The sequence below is a fragment of the Cajanus cajan genome, chromosome 5 (assembly GCF_000230855.2).
Source record: "Cajanus cajan strain Asha chromosome 5, NIPB_CcT2T_4, whole genome shotgun sequence".
NCBI classification, from domain to species: domain Eukaryota; kingdom Viridiplantae; phylum Streptophyta; class Magnoliopsida; order Fabales; family Fabaceae; genus Cajanus; species Cajanus cajan.
The window spans coordinates 64,390,431-64,406,738 of NC_138521.1; the positions used below are offsets into that span (position 1 = coordinate 64,390,431).

A 16,308-nucleotide genomic window follows, 5' to 3' on the forward strand; every position below is an offset into this window, starting at 1 on the left:
ATTTATCTGAATATATATATATAAATAAATAAAAAAGTAGAAAATATATTTTAGAAAGTGAGCGAAACAGAGAACTCCACGTGGACTTGGTTAGTTGTTTGACTTGGGCATTTATAGAGTGCGTTCCGATATCGAATACTGAACAGTATCGAATACTGAACAGTGAAGACCGAAAGAAACGCAGTGGAAGATGCCAACACGTTGTGAAATATGCTGCGAAATAATGATCGCGATCTTGCTCCCTCCAGTCGGAGTTTGCTTTCGCCACGGTTGTTGCAGCGTATGTCATTCTCTCTCTTTACGTCTTAATTTCGCTGCGATGCGAGATCTGTGAGACTGTGATTTCGTTTATGCAGGTTGAGTTCATCATCTGCTTGCTCCTCACCATTCTAGGTTATATTCCTGGCATAATTTATGCTCTCTATGCCATTATCTTTGTCGATCGTGATCAGTACTTCGATGAATACAGGCGTCCTCTCTATGTACAATACTCATGATTTAGGTTTATGTGCCTATAACTGATTTCGTGCTATTGCCTTGTTCGTGTGCGTAACTACTGAAAATTTAAGTTTCGTGTTTGTTGAAACTTGAAATTGATGGATTTATCATTTATTGTTTTTGCTCTCCAAGCTTCAACGACTTTTATGAAATCAGGGTTCTACTATGATGTTCCTTGTTTCTGCCTCTTCTGTTTTGAGGGTTTTGGACTTTTGAAGTCAAAACTAGTATTTTAGTGACTTAGTTAATTTCTGTTATGTCTCTGTACAACTGTTAATTCTGTTAGCTAGGTACTATTTTTATTTCTAGTTAGTGATGAGAGAGAACCTATCTTCTTCCTTTGATGCTTTGTGCTCCTCTCTCGAAGCAAATTCTCATTCTGTTAAGGTTATTCTAATTCTATTTTCACAGTTTCAGAGATCTGCCACGGTTGCTCAAGATTGTTTGTATCCAAATCTTGAGGTTTTTGTTTTTTGTTTGATTATTGAATTCTTCATAATCAAGTAAACATTGCAAGCCCAAATCTGATTCTGGATCTTTCATGCCTTTTCTATATGCATCCAAATGAAAATATTGGAGCAGTATTGGTTTCTTCTCCACTTGTTGGAGATAACCGCCGTTTTTGGTCAACAGTCGTGACTATATTGAACCCAAGAGCTAGAAAATGCATTTTTCTGGCTTTTAAGTCAGGCACAAAAGGCTGTGTTTTGTTTGATCTCAAATTACAGAAAATGTATTTTTAAGGGATGTGAACTGTGAAGTTCTATCTTATATCAGAATAAGTTTCCATACATCTCAATCAATGATACTAATTTATCTTTCCCAAACACCAAATTATCCGCAAGATCAGCCTATTGATTATCCCTTTAAACCATATTCTATTTACACCTGTCACAGATGCAATGAATAATGAAAATGTGATCAGTCAACCACAAATGATGCCAACCCTTCAATAATTGACCTCCGATTTTAACCCAACCTTCAAAGTATTCTCATCGAAACACTCTGGTACTCTATGTTTAAGTCACAGGTCAAGTATCCACTGTCTAACTCGCACAGGATCTGTTTTTAGCCATTTCTTCTTCTCCTGAGCCTACCTCTTATGCAGAAACTGGATAATGAAAATTAAAATAGCACTATCAAGTTTGAACTGTTGATTTTGGAAAAGAACCAAACCTAGACACTCACTCCTCTCCCTCTTGGATGCAAGTAGGCTTTCAGGCTGAAGCACATTGCAGATGGCTCAATAGAAAGATTTAAAGCTCAATTGATTGCTAAGGGAATTATACTTAGACGTGTGGGATTGGTTATCTAGAGACTTAGTCCCGTGTCAAGATGACCATACTAAGTTCTATTGTCTCCATCTTCCACATTCAATTGGCATTTTCACCGATTAGATGTCAACATAACTCTCTTTAATGGAGATCTTCTCAAAAAAGAATATATTCAGCCTCCTCCAGGTTTTAGAGATATCTGATCTGTTCTGGTTTGCAAATTACGGAAGTTCCTTTATGGATTAAAGCAGGCTAGTTGTCAATGTCTCAATGGAATACCAAATTATATTAGTCTCATTGATTCTAGGTTATTCCTGGTTCAAGATAGGTTATTGCCTGTTCACCAAGTTTGAACTCTAAAGGTTTGAGCTTTACTGCAATTCTTGACTACGTGGATGATTCTGTGCTAGTGGGAAAATTTAGCATATGAAGGAGTTGTTGGATGTAAAATTTAGCATCAATGATCTTGGCCAGCTCAAAATTTTCCTTTCCTTGGTTTGAAACTGACCAGTCTCAACAAGGAAGCAATGAAAATATGCTATTGATCTTTTACTGGATAAGGCTGCTTGCCCCCAAGCCAATTTCCAGTTCCACACCAACGGATTGCAAGGGAAAGTTATACAGTAGTTCTGTAGAATAGCTATCCAACCCAGGTGTGTCAAAGAGTAGTTGGGAGACACTTGTATCTTACTCATATAAGGCCAAATATCTCATAGGAATTATTGCAGTGAACTACCAGCATGTGATGGATCAATCTTGTTGGCAGATTCACTGAGAAATCATGTCCCCCAATATAGATAGTCCAACAAACTCTTCTAATCCCACCTATAATTTGTAAATTAAGTTTTCTTCACATCTTGAAAAGGCTTGAACTGAATTTGATATGGATCATTAACACCTAGAAACAGAACTTGATCTAAATATCTCTTCTTTTCTGAATTCCAGTTTAAAATGCTTTGTTCGGTAAGGACAAAGCAGGGGAGGTGTTTCATCGAATAATAAAATATATCCTTCATCAACTGCTACCGTCGTCGTTTACAAAATTTCCAATGTATCTTATCACCATCGAAATCTCTCTCGAAAATTATGTTTGTGTCTATTACCTCATATTGGCCTAACACCCAAGATATTTCTAAGAATATATTGACATCTTATCCTTAAATAGAGCTATCTTGTGCCAAAGTACAAAAGATAATTGTTGTAGAACACAATGTCACAATAAGAGCGTCTAGTATCAGAAAGCTCAATCCACGTTGCAGATTTGCAAAAGTTAAGCTTACTTTGACAACCATATATTTGGTTATGTTCTGTGAATGAGAAGCAGAAGAGCACATTCTTTTCAGCTTTTGCGTAAGAATTGGGCAAAATTGGTTTATTGACAGGGTGCATGAATGCATGAGTGGATCATGTGGTTCTGACATGTCACTAACGTGACAATGACGTGTGTTGCATTTTACGTTTTGATCCTTATACTTGCATTACAGTTACCTTTTAGTCCCCATGTTTAGAAATTAGTCAAATTACTCATTGTAGTACAAGCAATTTTTTATTGGGGGTTGCTACTGTATCCCTGAAAAATGAGGGGTTTTGGTACTGTATCTGATGTGTATCTGATGTGTACATACACATCATTAAATGTCATGTCAGCCTTTTAAATAAGAATTATTATTTAAATTTTTACATTATCTATTTTTAAGTTTTTATTAATATTTTTATAATTATACGATCTCCTCTCCCCACCGTCTCCCACCTCTCTCTCGCCCCTCCGTCGTCTCTCACCTCTCCCTCACCCCTCCGTCTCCCACTCCCCTCCCCTGTGCCTCAACCCCTCCCCCTACTTCTTCAACTTCCTCACTGTTAAGATAATTAGTTTCTTTTGTATTTCAATAAGTTCCTATTTGTTAGGAAGTCTGTTGCTTTTTCTCATTCCTTAGAATAATCCCAGATTTATAGGAGTTGTTAGCAGTGGGATGTGACGTTGCATTATTCTCTAGCTTTCAGTTATTTGACTTTGTATTTAATTAGACCTTATGTCAATGAATAATTCATTCCATTTCCTTTTACTCAATCTCCAAAAACTTAATTCTAGTTTCCTAACATTTGGTATCAGAGCCCCTACTGGGGCCTGATTTGAAAAGCAGCAGCTTTCACTCTTGTTGCAACAAGATATTCAATGGCTTCTGATAGTGGTTTTGTGCAACCTGCGATTCCACGCTTCGATGGTCACTATGATCATTGGAGTATGTTGATGGAAAATTTTCTGCGATCCAAGGAGTATTGGAGTCTCGTTGAAATCGGTATCACTAAGCCGGCTGATGGAACAATTATGACAGAAGCTCAAAGAAAGACGTTGGAGGATCAAAAATTGAAGGATTTGAAAACAAAAAATTATTTATTTCAAGCAATAGATCGTACTATTCTTGAGACCATCCTAAAGAAGGATACTGCTAAAGACATCTGGGACTCGATGAAGACGAAGTACCAAGGCACTGCATGAGTGAAACGAGCACAACTTCAAGCTCTTCGCAAAGAGTTTGAAATTCTCCACATGAAGGAAGGGGAGTCAGTTAATGACTACTTTGCACGAACACTGTCAGTTGCAAATAAGATGCGTATTCATGGTGAAAAGTTGGAAGATGTAGCAGTTGTTGAAAAAATCCTTCGCTTAATGACACGTAAATTTGACTATGTGGTGTGCTCCATTGAAGAATCGAATGACATTGATAGTCTTTCGATTGATGTATTGCAAAGCTCATTATTAGTTCATGAGCAGAGAATGATCTGCTATGTTGTGGATGAGCAAGCCTTGAAGATCACCACTCATGAAGGAACTACTTCTACAGGAAGAGGACGTGGCAATTTTCGAGGTAGAGGCAGAGGCAGAGGACGTCATGCACAATTTGACAAGACAAGGGTGGAATGCTATCACTGTCACAAGCTTGGCCACTACCAGTATGAATGCCCTGACAAAGAAAAGGAAACCAAGGTAAATCTTGTTGAGTTTGAAGGGGAAATGCTCTTGATGGCTTACATCGACAAGAAGGAAAATTCATCAGGTGATACGTGGTATTTAAATTCTGGTTGCAGCAATCATATGTGTGGAAATAAATCATTATTTTATAATATGGATGAAACATTTAGAGAAACTGTGAAGCTTGGAGACAACTCTTGCATCTCTGTCATGGGGAAAGGGGATATCAAATTCCATATGAAAAACAACACTGTGCATACAATTTCTAACGTGTTTTATATCCCAGATTTGAAAAGTAATCTCATTAGTATGGGTCAACTACAAGAGAGGGGTTATATCATCATTATTCAACAAAGTCGGTGCCAAATTCATCATCCAGAGAAGGGCCTAATCGTAGATGCAAAAATGACAGCGAATTGTATGTTTCCGATGCACATTCAGTATGATATCCAAAAGTGTTTCTCAACAAGAGTGCAGGATCCAACATGGTTGTGGCATCTTCGTTATGGTCATTTAAGCTTCAAAGGCTTAAAGACCCTACATGAGAAGAACATGGTGGAAGGATTGCCCAAGATTAATTGCCCCACAGAAATATGTGAAGATTGTATTGTTGGTAAACAACATCGTGATTCTTTCCCACATGGAAAAGCATGGAGAGCTCAACAAATCTTACAGTTGGTTCATTCAGACATTTGCGGACCAATCAATCCAACATCAAATGGAAACAAAAGGTACTTCATTATCTTCATAGATGATCATAGTAGAAAAACATGGGTTTATTTCTTGCAAGAGAAATCTGAAGCTTTTCTTATCTTTAAAAGCTTTAAATCTCGAGTTGAAAAAGAATCTGGCAAGTACATTCAAATTCTTCGTACAGATCGTGGTGGTCAATTTAACTCACATAACTTTGCAAGTTTCTGTGAATTGCATGGAATACAGAGGCAACTTACTGCTGCATACACACCACAGCAAAATGGTGTGGCAGAAAGAAAGAATCAGACGATTATGAACATGGTGCGAAGTATGTTGGTGAAAAAAAATATTCCAAAGACTTTTTGGCCAGAAGCTGTCAATTGGAGTGTTCACATACTTAACCGAAGTCCTACCCTTGCTGTAAAAAATATAACACCACAGCAAGCTTGGAGTAAAGTCAAGCCATCAGTTGACCACTTTAAAATATTTGGATGTATTGCATATGCACATGTTCCTGATGAAAAGAGAACAAAACTTGATGATAAAAGTGTGAAGTGTGTCTTTGTTGGAGTTAGTGAGGAATCCAAGGCGTACAGGTTATATAATCCCACTACAAAAAAAATAATCATCAGTCGTGATGTTCTATTTGATGAGGAAAGCATGTGGGAATGGAGCAGAGCTGAACAACAACAACAGATTTCAATTGACCTTGAGGAAGCTGGCCAGGAAGTTAATCAACCACTGCAGTCTTCTCTTGAAAGTCAAGGGTCTCAACCTCCCGCTCAATCCCCAAGAAAAGTCTCACCAAGCTCTTCAACAAGTGCTTTAGTTCCAAATGAAGATCAACAATCTGTCTTAGAACCACAACGACAAAGGAAAAGACCATCTTGGATGATTGATTATGTGAGTGGAGATGAATTATCTGATGAGGACACTGCTGCTCATTTCGCCTTATTTACAGGTTCTGATCCTATACTATTTGCAGAAGCAGTAAAAGAAGAAAAGTGGAAAAAAGCCATGGATGTGGAGATTCAAGCTATAGAAAAAAATGGGACATGGGAGCTAACAGATCTTCCTAAAGGGCAAAAAACCATTGGTGTGAAGTGGGTTTATAAGACAAAGCTAAATGAAAAAGGAGAAATTGACAAGTTCAAAGCAAGGCTAGTTGTGAAAGGCTACAATCAAGAACATGGAGTTGATTATCAAGAGGTTTTTGCTCCTGTTGTGAGATAAGATACAATTCGACTGGTGATTTCTTTAGCAGCACAAAACTCATGGTCTATCTTCCAACTAGATGTGAAATCTGCTTTCCTTAATGGCGAGCTACTTGAGGAAGTCTACATTGAGCAACCTCCTGGTTATGTGATAAAAGGAAGTGAACATAAGGTTTATCGATTGAAGAAGGCCTTATACGGGCTAAAACAGGCACCTCGAGCCTGGTACAGTTGCATAGAAGAACACTTTGAAAAGGCAGGTTTCAACAAATGTCCACATGAGCACACGTTGTTCATAAAGTCTGGAGAAGAAGGTAAGATCCTAATAGTATGCTTATATGTTGATGATCTTATTTTCACGGGCAATGATGAGGCTATGTTTACTGATTTTAAGAACTCTATGATGACTGATTTTGACATGACTGACTTGGGAAAGATGAAATATTTTCTTGGTATAGAAGTAGTGCAAACAGCTGCTGGATTTTTTATTGGGCAAAAAAAATATGCTCATGAGATCTTGGAGAGGTTTAATATGGAAAATTGTAATCCGGTTGGGACTCCAACTGAACCAGGATTAAAGCTCTCAAAGGACCTTGATGGAGAAAGAGTTGACAGTACTTACTTCAAACGAATTGTTGGAAGTTTAATGTATTTGACAACTACTCGTCCTGATATTATGTATGCAGTATGTTTGATTAGCAGGTATATGGAAAGGCCAACGGAGTTACATCTCAAAGCTGCTAAAAGAGTGTTTCGCTACTTGAAGGGAACAACAGATCTTGGTGTTTTCTATAAGAAAATTAATGGATCTATTTTGACTGGTTTCACTGACAGCAATTATGCTGGTGATATGGATGATAGGCGGAGTACATCAGGCCACGTGTTTATGATAGGTTCAGGTGCCATATCATGGGCATCAAAGAAGCAACAAGTTGTTACTTTGTCCACAACTGAAGCGGAGTTCATAGCTGCAGCAACTTCTGCATGTCAAGCAATATGGTTGAGAAGAATCCTTGAAGAGCTACATTTTTATCAACAGGGGCCAACTGTAATTCATTGTGATAATAGTTCAACCATCAAACTCTCAAGAAATCCAATTTTACATGGAAGAAGCAAGCATATAGATGTGAGGTATCACTTTCTACGTGATCTTGTAATCGAGAAAATCATTGATTTGGTTTACTGTCGAAGTGAGGACCAAGTCGCAGATATTCTGACAAAGCCTTTAAAGCTGGAAGCATTTGAGAAGTTGCGTGGATTACTTGGAATCTGCTCAAGTTCAGCTTTAAACTGATTGCATAAATGACATTCAGTTTAAGGGAGGGTGTTAAGATAATTAGTTTCTTTTGTATTTCAATAAGTTCCTATTTGTTAGGAAGTCTGTTTCTTTTTCTCATTCCTTAGAATAATCCCAGATTTATAGGAGTTGTTAGCAGTGGGATGTGACGTTGCATTATTCTCTAGCTTTCAGTTATTTGACTTTGTATTTAATTAGACCTTATGTCAATGAATAATTCATTCCATTTCCTTTTACTCAATCTCCAAAAACTTAATTCTAGTTTAACACTCACCACAGCCATTTGCTGCTCCTCCCTCCCCTCCTCCTCCGCCCTCCACTACTCCCTCCTCTCCACCCTCGACCATGACCCCACCCTTATCTAGGTCAGGTGGCAATGGAGCCTGTGCTGCAGCAGAAGAAGAGGCACATCCGCTCAAGTTCCTCCTCCTGTGAGGCCTCCTTCTGCAAATGGGCATGGTTAACACTTGAGAAAATGGGGTAGGCACAACAAAACCAACACGGGGTGCAATGGAGGGTTGGACTTATAGGTAGAGGAAAAGGTGAATAGTGGGTGCACATGTTGAGTCAGCAAGATCATTTTTTTCCTTTCTGGGTATTCTTAATTTGACCTAAAACTTTGAGATATGCAAAAACACAATCAATGCTTGGTTTCCATGTCTTTTATTGTAACCCGATAGTTACCCAACCTTCTAGGACTCTACTCTCTGAAAATGAAGGAGTTTTCGAATTTGGCGTGTTGGTATGTTACCCGTCAACCCTCCGTCACCCCCGGCCACGGCCGCTTTGATGTCCTCTCCCTCTCTGCCACGCTCCTCCTCCACGACTCGCCGGCAATCGCAGTCTCCGCCTTCGCCGTCTGGCTCGCTGGCCCGCAGAGTGGGAAGAAACAGAAAGATTCCGAAAAAAAAAATTAAAAAAGGTGAACTTCATATTAACCATTTATCTAACGTGGATATAAATTTTAAATAATTAAAAAATTATAAATAACTTGAATTTACATGTAGGTGACACATCATCAACAGTAACGGTACCCTTCTTTTATACATGGTACCGTAGAAATTCTCTTTTTTATTTAGTTGTTATCAATACTTTCTCCTCTATTTTTGCTCCTTCTTCAATCCTTCCTCTTTGTTTCTTCGTCAACACGCAGCACCCCTTTCATTCTTTTACTTTGTAGCATTCCTTGCAATGGCAGGGGCTTGTTACGTCATTTTAATATTATTGTATAGAAAAATCACATTTAATTCATTTTATACATTCATAATGTTTCTGTCATGCATAAATGTCAAAATTTGACTCAAGTAGCAATTTGCAACAAAGCATTTTAGTTTTCCAATGTTTGGCGTTTTAACAACCGCCAATTTTTCAATTTTGTAGTAATGTCAAAGAACCAAAAGATAACAAATTACACGCCAACTGACGATAAAGATTAAAACTCAGAAATTTTTTTGGTATAGTAGTGGCACGAATATTCAAATATTTGACAAGCAAAATTAAAATAATTAAAATGATATAGCAAGAGTTTGATGCATCTCATATCCAAGTGTTTTATATGACAAGATTAAAACAATGTAAAAGTTCCAACTGTTATGGTGTGTCAAAACAAATTGCTACTTGCAAGGAAATTTAAACTCTGAAACATGGAGACTCTCCAATTTAAAGCAAATGAGAATTACATGATGTAAGATGATTTAAAAGAAACAAAATTCGTAAAATAAAGTGAGGAGAAGAAAGATAGGGAAAAAAGGTTGATTGAGACTAAAACATTAAAAAAAATGTCCAAATAAGGACTAAAATGAATAATTTTAGTACAAGATCTAAAAGATAATGGTTGTGTAAGTACAAGATCAAATTGTAAAAATAGTGAAATACAAGAAATAAATCGTAAAACTCAATATATGTCGATATAGGGGCTAGAACAATTTTTTTTTGTGTAGAGACTTAAAAAATAAAGTTTGTGCAAATATTGGACCAATTGTGTAATTAAACTTTTCATGAAAAAAAAATTTATTACACTTCTTAATTTATTTATAAAAACCTTAAACGAGTGATAAAATGAAATAAATATAATATTGTACTTAACATGCTTCAATCTTTTTTCAAAATTTATATGTAGACAAAAAATCATGTGATGTGCTTGTATTAAATATATTAATACTATAAAATGTTCCCATATCAATTAACTTTTTGAATACTTAAAAAATAAAAACTTTGTTCTCACCGATTATTATAGGAATGTACTTTTTGATTTGGGTTTAAATACATTAAACAAATGGTAAAGAGGAGGAATGGATGTAATATTATAGTATTATTATATTTAGTCTATACTATTATGTTTGCCATCGTTAATTATTTATATATTTATTAGAATGTTAAATCACTATTCTAAGTAATATGCACAACTATATGATATAATATGGTGTCATACGACATTTCTGAAAAAATTATAAATTTTAAGAAAATATTATTTATTTACTTTAACATGAATGTTAGAGGGAAAAAAATAGGAACTTAAAGGGAACAGAAATTTGATTTGGTCAAGGACCTCAATTACATCTTAATTTTTACTATTTTGACTACGTTATATCGTGGTGTAAAAACAAACTAGGTTACATCATTCATTTTTCATACTTAATAACTATTTATTACCCTTTTTTAGCGGTTATATAAGAAATCATGAGGTATTAACATGTAAATAGCTCCTAGCTCTCTGAACTAGTGGGTTGGGACATATCCATGACAAGATAAAAAATAAAAATAAAAACTTCCGGTTATTTCTCATATCTAGATTTGGATTTCTACCTAACTTTGAATTATTTACTGTAATAATATTTTTTTAAAAAAAATTAAAATTGGACCTCCTCTATAATTATTTACCTAAGTAAACTTGTTTTCTGTAACTGTCGTAATTCGGTTCCTCGAAATCGAATTTCGAACAATGTATTTTTTTTTAATGTAAAAACTGTTTTATTAATTATATAAATTTATATATAAAATAATTTATAATTATAAAAATTAATAATGCTAATAATTTATAATATTAATAATTTATATTTTTATGAAGCAACAAACTTAATAATTTATAATTTTAATGAGTTATAAATTTAATAAATTATAATTTTAATAATACATAGCTTTAATAATTCATAATTTTAATAACTTCTACTTTTAATAATTTTTAATTCTAATAAATTATAATATTAATAATTTATACTTTTAATCATTTTTAATTTTAATAAGTTAAAAAATTATTAAAAACATAAATTTTAAATTTGAGTGACATAAATAATAATGTTTGATATTTTAAAGACTAAAAATACAAATTTTAAATTTTGAAGAAAAAAATATATTACTCAAATGTATGAAATTAAAAAGATAATTAAACCTCAAATTAAAAAATAATAATATATAAATAACTAGTTTAATTTAATTTTTTTTTAAAAAAAGTGTAAATTCATATATGAACCGGTCAATATCATATTTTAACACGAATTAAGAAAAACATGGAAACCAATTTAATTGGTTGAATTCAGATGATGGAGTTGCTCTGATTAATGGCATTCCTAAATAGTAAATAGGGTGTGTGAAAAATATCTTGTGTAATCCGAACGTAACAGAAACAGAAGGAAGAAGTGAGCGTGGGAGAATGAAAACGGAAACAGAGCCAAAGGAAAGCGAGTCAGATTGGGGCGAGTTGACTCGCGAGTGCCTCATCAACATCCTCTCTCGACTCAGCGTCCGCGATCGATGGCGCGGCACCATGCTCGTTTGCAAGTCATGGTTCAGTGCCTTCAAGGAACCCTCTCTTCACTCCGTCTTCGACCTCGATTCCCAATTCGACTCGCTCCCCGAGTTGACTCGCTGGTGGACCCTCGAGTTCGAGGCTAAAATCGATTGCATGCTTCTATCTGTCGTCGAATGGGCCCAATCCTCTCTCACCCAGATACGCATTCGCCACTGCTCCGATCGCTCTCTTGCTCTCGTCGCCCAAAGGTTCCAACTTTCTCGCATATTCCAATACCCATTTCTTTCCCCTTCGCCAATCGAGGCTGGCCCCAATTGGGTCTCCAAATTTTGGTCCCTTACGTTTGTTGATTTTGAATGGAATTGATTTTTTTTGTTAAAGCTGATTTTGATTTGAAGTAATTTATGTTTGGATGTTTTTTTTTAAAAGCTAAGTTAGCAGCAAAATTCGAATTTTTTTTTTTTAAACTCAAAACAAAAGCTAAGCTGGATGTTTGATTTACAGAAAATTACTTTAAGTGGTATTTCAATGGTGATTTTGGATCATCTAACATGAATCCAAACACGCAATATTTTCTTCTGTTTGGATATAAGATTTCAAAAGTATGCTATGAATTTTCTTTTTCATTAGGCTTTTGTTCTGAAATTCCAGTATTTTAATGGACAAAACTTCAGTACAGGATCATATGTGTTGTGGTGGTGTTGTTCTCTAGTCATAATTAGAGTTTTATTATATTTCGATAATATGTGTTGATATTTAATAAATATTTTATTATGCATGTTAACAAAGTAAAATTTGAATTCGGATTAGTGAATAATACTAACAACATCCATGATATTATATTTAAGTGTTGTGAATATAACATAGCATTGCAGCATTTAGCTTCTTTTGTGTGTTTTTTTAATATAATATATCTCGCCATTTCAGATGCCCGAATCTTGAAGTGTTGTCTATCAGAAGCTGCCCTCGTGTTACTGATGATTCTATCTCTAGGATAGCTTTGAGTTGTCCGAAGCTCAGAGAATTGGACATCAGCTATTGTTATGAGATAACCCATGAGTCATTGGTGCTGATTGGGAAAAATTGCCCCAACCTCAAAGTTCTCAAAAGAAATCTCATGAATTGGCTTGATCCTTCCCAACACCAAGGAATTGTTCCTGATGAGTATCTAAATGCTTGTCCGCAAGATGGAGAATCTGAGGCTGCTGCAATTGCTGATTCCATGCCTGGTCTGGAGTGGCTTGAGATTAGGTTCTCCAAGTTATCGGCCAAGGGCATCAATACCATTTGCGAGGGATGTCCCAACCTTGAGTTCTTGGACTTGTCTGGGTGTGCTAACTTAACTAGCCGAGACATTGTAAGTGCATCTTCTAGTTTGGTGCACTTGAAAGAGATTAAAAAGCCAAATTTCTATATCCCCAGGTCTGTCTTCCACACTGAGAGGTATGGACATTGGAGATTGTATGATGAGAGATTTCAAACTGATATTTTCCGAATCTGAACAGTGATTGGAAGATTGATCCAAGACGTAAACTGTGTGAGTCCATGACTCCATCTTCTTTCTGCTGCTTTGGTGGAGATCTTAATAGGGTCTCTGGTTATTGCCACAGTCAAATATATATTGTAGAAATTATAATCTCTGTCTATGTAATTTTATGCTTGCTTCATTTGCCTTCCATCAGTAACATGCATTTTGCAATGTATTTGTGTGGAAGATCATTATCCCAAGTTCTCATAAAGGATTTACCTGTTAATATTCTAATTAATAATTATTTCCTTTTTCTTTTTGAATGCTGCATTACTTATATGTTTCTCTTAGCAACCTACCATCAATTGTCCCAGGAATTGACGTTCTTAAATTTTACGTTTTTCTTACTTTCCTTAAAGAGAGTACCCTCACCGTTGCACCTTATATATGCTTATAGGACAATATCTACAGCTAGAATTTAAATTGGTAATCAGTGAGTGATAATTGCCGAGTTATTAGAGCCAGTAATTTAGGTGAGTTGTGATTCTGATGTTTGATAATTCTCAATGTTCCATTCTGAATTTTTATTCAGATTACTAGCTGATAATTGCCGAGTCATGTGCTTCTATCGAATTCTGATGTATGGTTTCGTTCTAGATGAAGTGATGTCTCTAAACATTATATAAAGTACCTAGTCAACTAAGAAACCCAACCTTGAGTTTTTTCTTTAAGCATGGAAAAATTACCGAGATGATCCAAAATTTATAATATATAAAAGCTAAGAGCAGGAGTGCTCGATATAACAATACAAATCAAAATTCAGAAGTACACTGCTAACTCATTGCAGAGTTCTGGATTTGATTCACTAAGAGTACCATAGATTTCAGACATGTCTAGCTAATCATATATACGATTGTGTACCTTATTATGTTTAGGGTGCGCTAATAATAATTTAGTGGTAGTAGTTTAAAGCTTAACTTATGTTTTGGGTAACGTATAAAAGATGAACATTCCGCAATAGGAAATAGACAAACTATAGATAAGTTCTATATATAATTTTAACTAGTTATCAAGATGAAATTTCAATTCTAATTAGAGAATAATATCAATATTATCTAAGTTATTATATCTAAATTATTTCCCTAAGGAATTCGATAGAAGCAAGGAACTAAAAGCAATCCAAAAACAAGATGTCCGAGTGCCACCAAGAATAAGGATGGTGGTTTAATTGAATATGAGTTTGATGCATTCCGGACACTGCGTGGCCTTAAGTTGGTTGGTCCTCTATAAGTTGCAGCCTTTCCTAACCGGGAAATCCTCCTTTGTAGGGCAGCATGCAATTCTTGAACTCTTCTTTTAATGCACGGTTTGCTTGATCCCAAGATCATACCGTGCATTGCTGCATGCAAGAGAGAAATTGTTTTTGATCAAAATGTCACGTGATTTTGATATAAGAAATAGATGAAGAATTTGAGAGAAAAAGAAAAACTAGCAAATTGCCAATTTGCCATGTTCAAAGTTGGTTACGTTTTGGTTCCTCTTGTGGCTTGGAGGTCTTAAGATTTCCGGTATTTGCAGTGCATGTTCTTCCATAAGCTGAATATGTGAGGATGCTGAAAAACAGAAAGAACCACATAACTAGGGTTTTGCTGCTCATGTTTTGAACTTGATTCAATGTAAACTGTCAAGTCAAGCTATTGTCGGAGTTACTGTTAAGGCAATAAGATAAAATAGAGTTTGTGGAGATGCACTTGGATTACTAATCAACTTCATTATTTATAATGAGGTTTCAGTCTTAAAAACACACAGATTAAACTACTACGTTAGGTAACTTTATTAATTTGAACATAATTAATTTCATTGATGTGGGCAACGATCAAAGAGAAGGGTCATTATCAGATAACTCTTAGAATGATTCCTTTGTGGAAAAGAGACACGTCCGTGTAGATGCTTTATTTAATTTATATAATAATTATGCAAACTTATCAAATGTATTGACTAAGTATAGCGTCAACAAATCCCCAAAGACAAACTAATATAGTCGAGTAGTGGAAAGTATGGATAGTATATATAATATTTTAAAAGAGGAGAGTTCAAATGTAATTTTTATTAAATATTATATTATTCAATAATTTTATATTAAAGATAAATTTTATAAATTTAACAGTTAAATTGAAAGTTTATATTATTTTATATATTTATATTAAATTTTATTAAAATTGAATAATAATTTGAAAGTAATCAAAATACTTATATTTTATTATATTTTAAAATATATATATATTATGTTAATTTTATTTTATAAAAATAAAATATCAAATAATCTTGAATTAATATAAAATTTTGTATATATAATTTAAGAGTAAAAAAATTTTAGATTTATAAAATTTATATTTAATATAAAATTATTAAATAATATAATATTTAATAAAAATTATATCAATATTGTTTGATCCCTTCTTTATCTTAAATAATATATATTATATCTAATAATTATCCAAAATTTATCGTATTTAGTTTGTGATTAAACCACGATATAAAATTATTTTTTAATACATAACTTATTCTCTTCTTCTTTTATAAAAAAATAATAATAAATAAAAACTGAGCACGGGGAATTCGGAAAACTGGTTGAGAATTTATTCTTGTAGAAATTAGATCAGTGGCGACGCAAAAGTAAAGGAATAAAGAGATCTTGGGATTGATTTGTGAAAAGTGAAAACTGATTTATTTTTTTAGACCATTAAAGTTATAATATATTTTAAATTAAACTAATTTAATGGTAAAATTAGAATAATATGCACAAGATGTTGATTAGAATTTTATTACTGTTATGCAATTTTTTCAACAATAAATTAATAATAATAAATATATTTTTATTTGTTGATTTTGTATATCATTTTAGCCTTTTTATTTTTGAAGGTTTCTACACATCTTATGAACATTCCTTTATCTAGACGGTGGGAGATTCTTTGCTGACTGTGTATCGGTGTGGCCATTCCTTGGCCTTATCAAATACAAGATATAAAATTATAATTAGGAAACCCTTTCGGCTAAGCTAAGCGAACATTCATTTTTTATTTTTAAATTTTGACAACACTGGGCCGGTGATTTTATCCTTTTTGTCGAGAAAATGATGTCCTCG

The 16,308-nt window shown here is 34.3% G+C and overlaps 2 protein-coding genes and 1 long non-coding RNA gene across 3 annotated transcripts; 2 read left to right on the forward strand and 1 right to left on the reverse strand.

Moving 5' to 3' along the window:
- Positions 1-122: 122 nt before the first annotated feature.
- LOC109811871 (PMP3 family protein At4g30660) lies at positions 123-664 on the forward strand. The gene is made up of 2 exons (XM_020375716.3): positions 123-280; positions 357-664. Exons 1-2 carry the CDS (start codon positions 191-193, stop codon positions 495-497), a joined length of 231 nt encoding a protein of 76 aa, XP_020231305.1. The 5' UTR covers positions 123-190; the 3' UTR covers positions 498-664.
- A 10,816-nt stretch (positions 665-11,480) lies between these two features.
- SKIP1 (SKP1 interacting partner 1) lies at positions 11,481-13,486 on the forward strand. Its single transcript, XM_020375706.3, has 2 exons — positions 11,481-11,943; positions 12,623-13,486. The coding sequence occupies exons 1-2, from the start codon at positions 11,597-11,599 to the stop codon at positions 13,194-13,196; spliced, it is 921 nt and encodes a 306-aa protein (XP_020231295.1). The 5' UTR covers positions 11,481-11,596; the 3' UTR covers positions 13,197-13,486.
- Positions 13,487-13,914: 428 nt separating this feature from the next.
- On the reverse strand, positions 13,915-15,169 carry LOC109811902 (uncharacterized). Its single transcript, XR_002240883.3, has 2 exons — positions 14,691-15,169; positions 13,915-14,562 (listed from the first exon to the last, which is right to left on the reverse strand). It is a non-coding gene; the product is annotated as an uncharacterized LOC109811902 (long non-coding RNA).
- Positions 15,170-16,308: the final 1,139 nt, after the last annotated feature.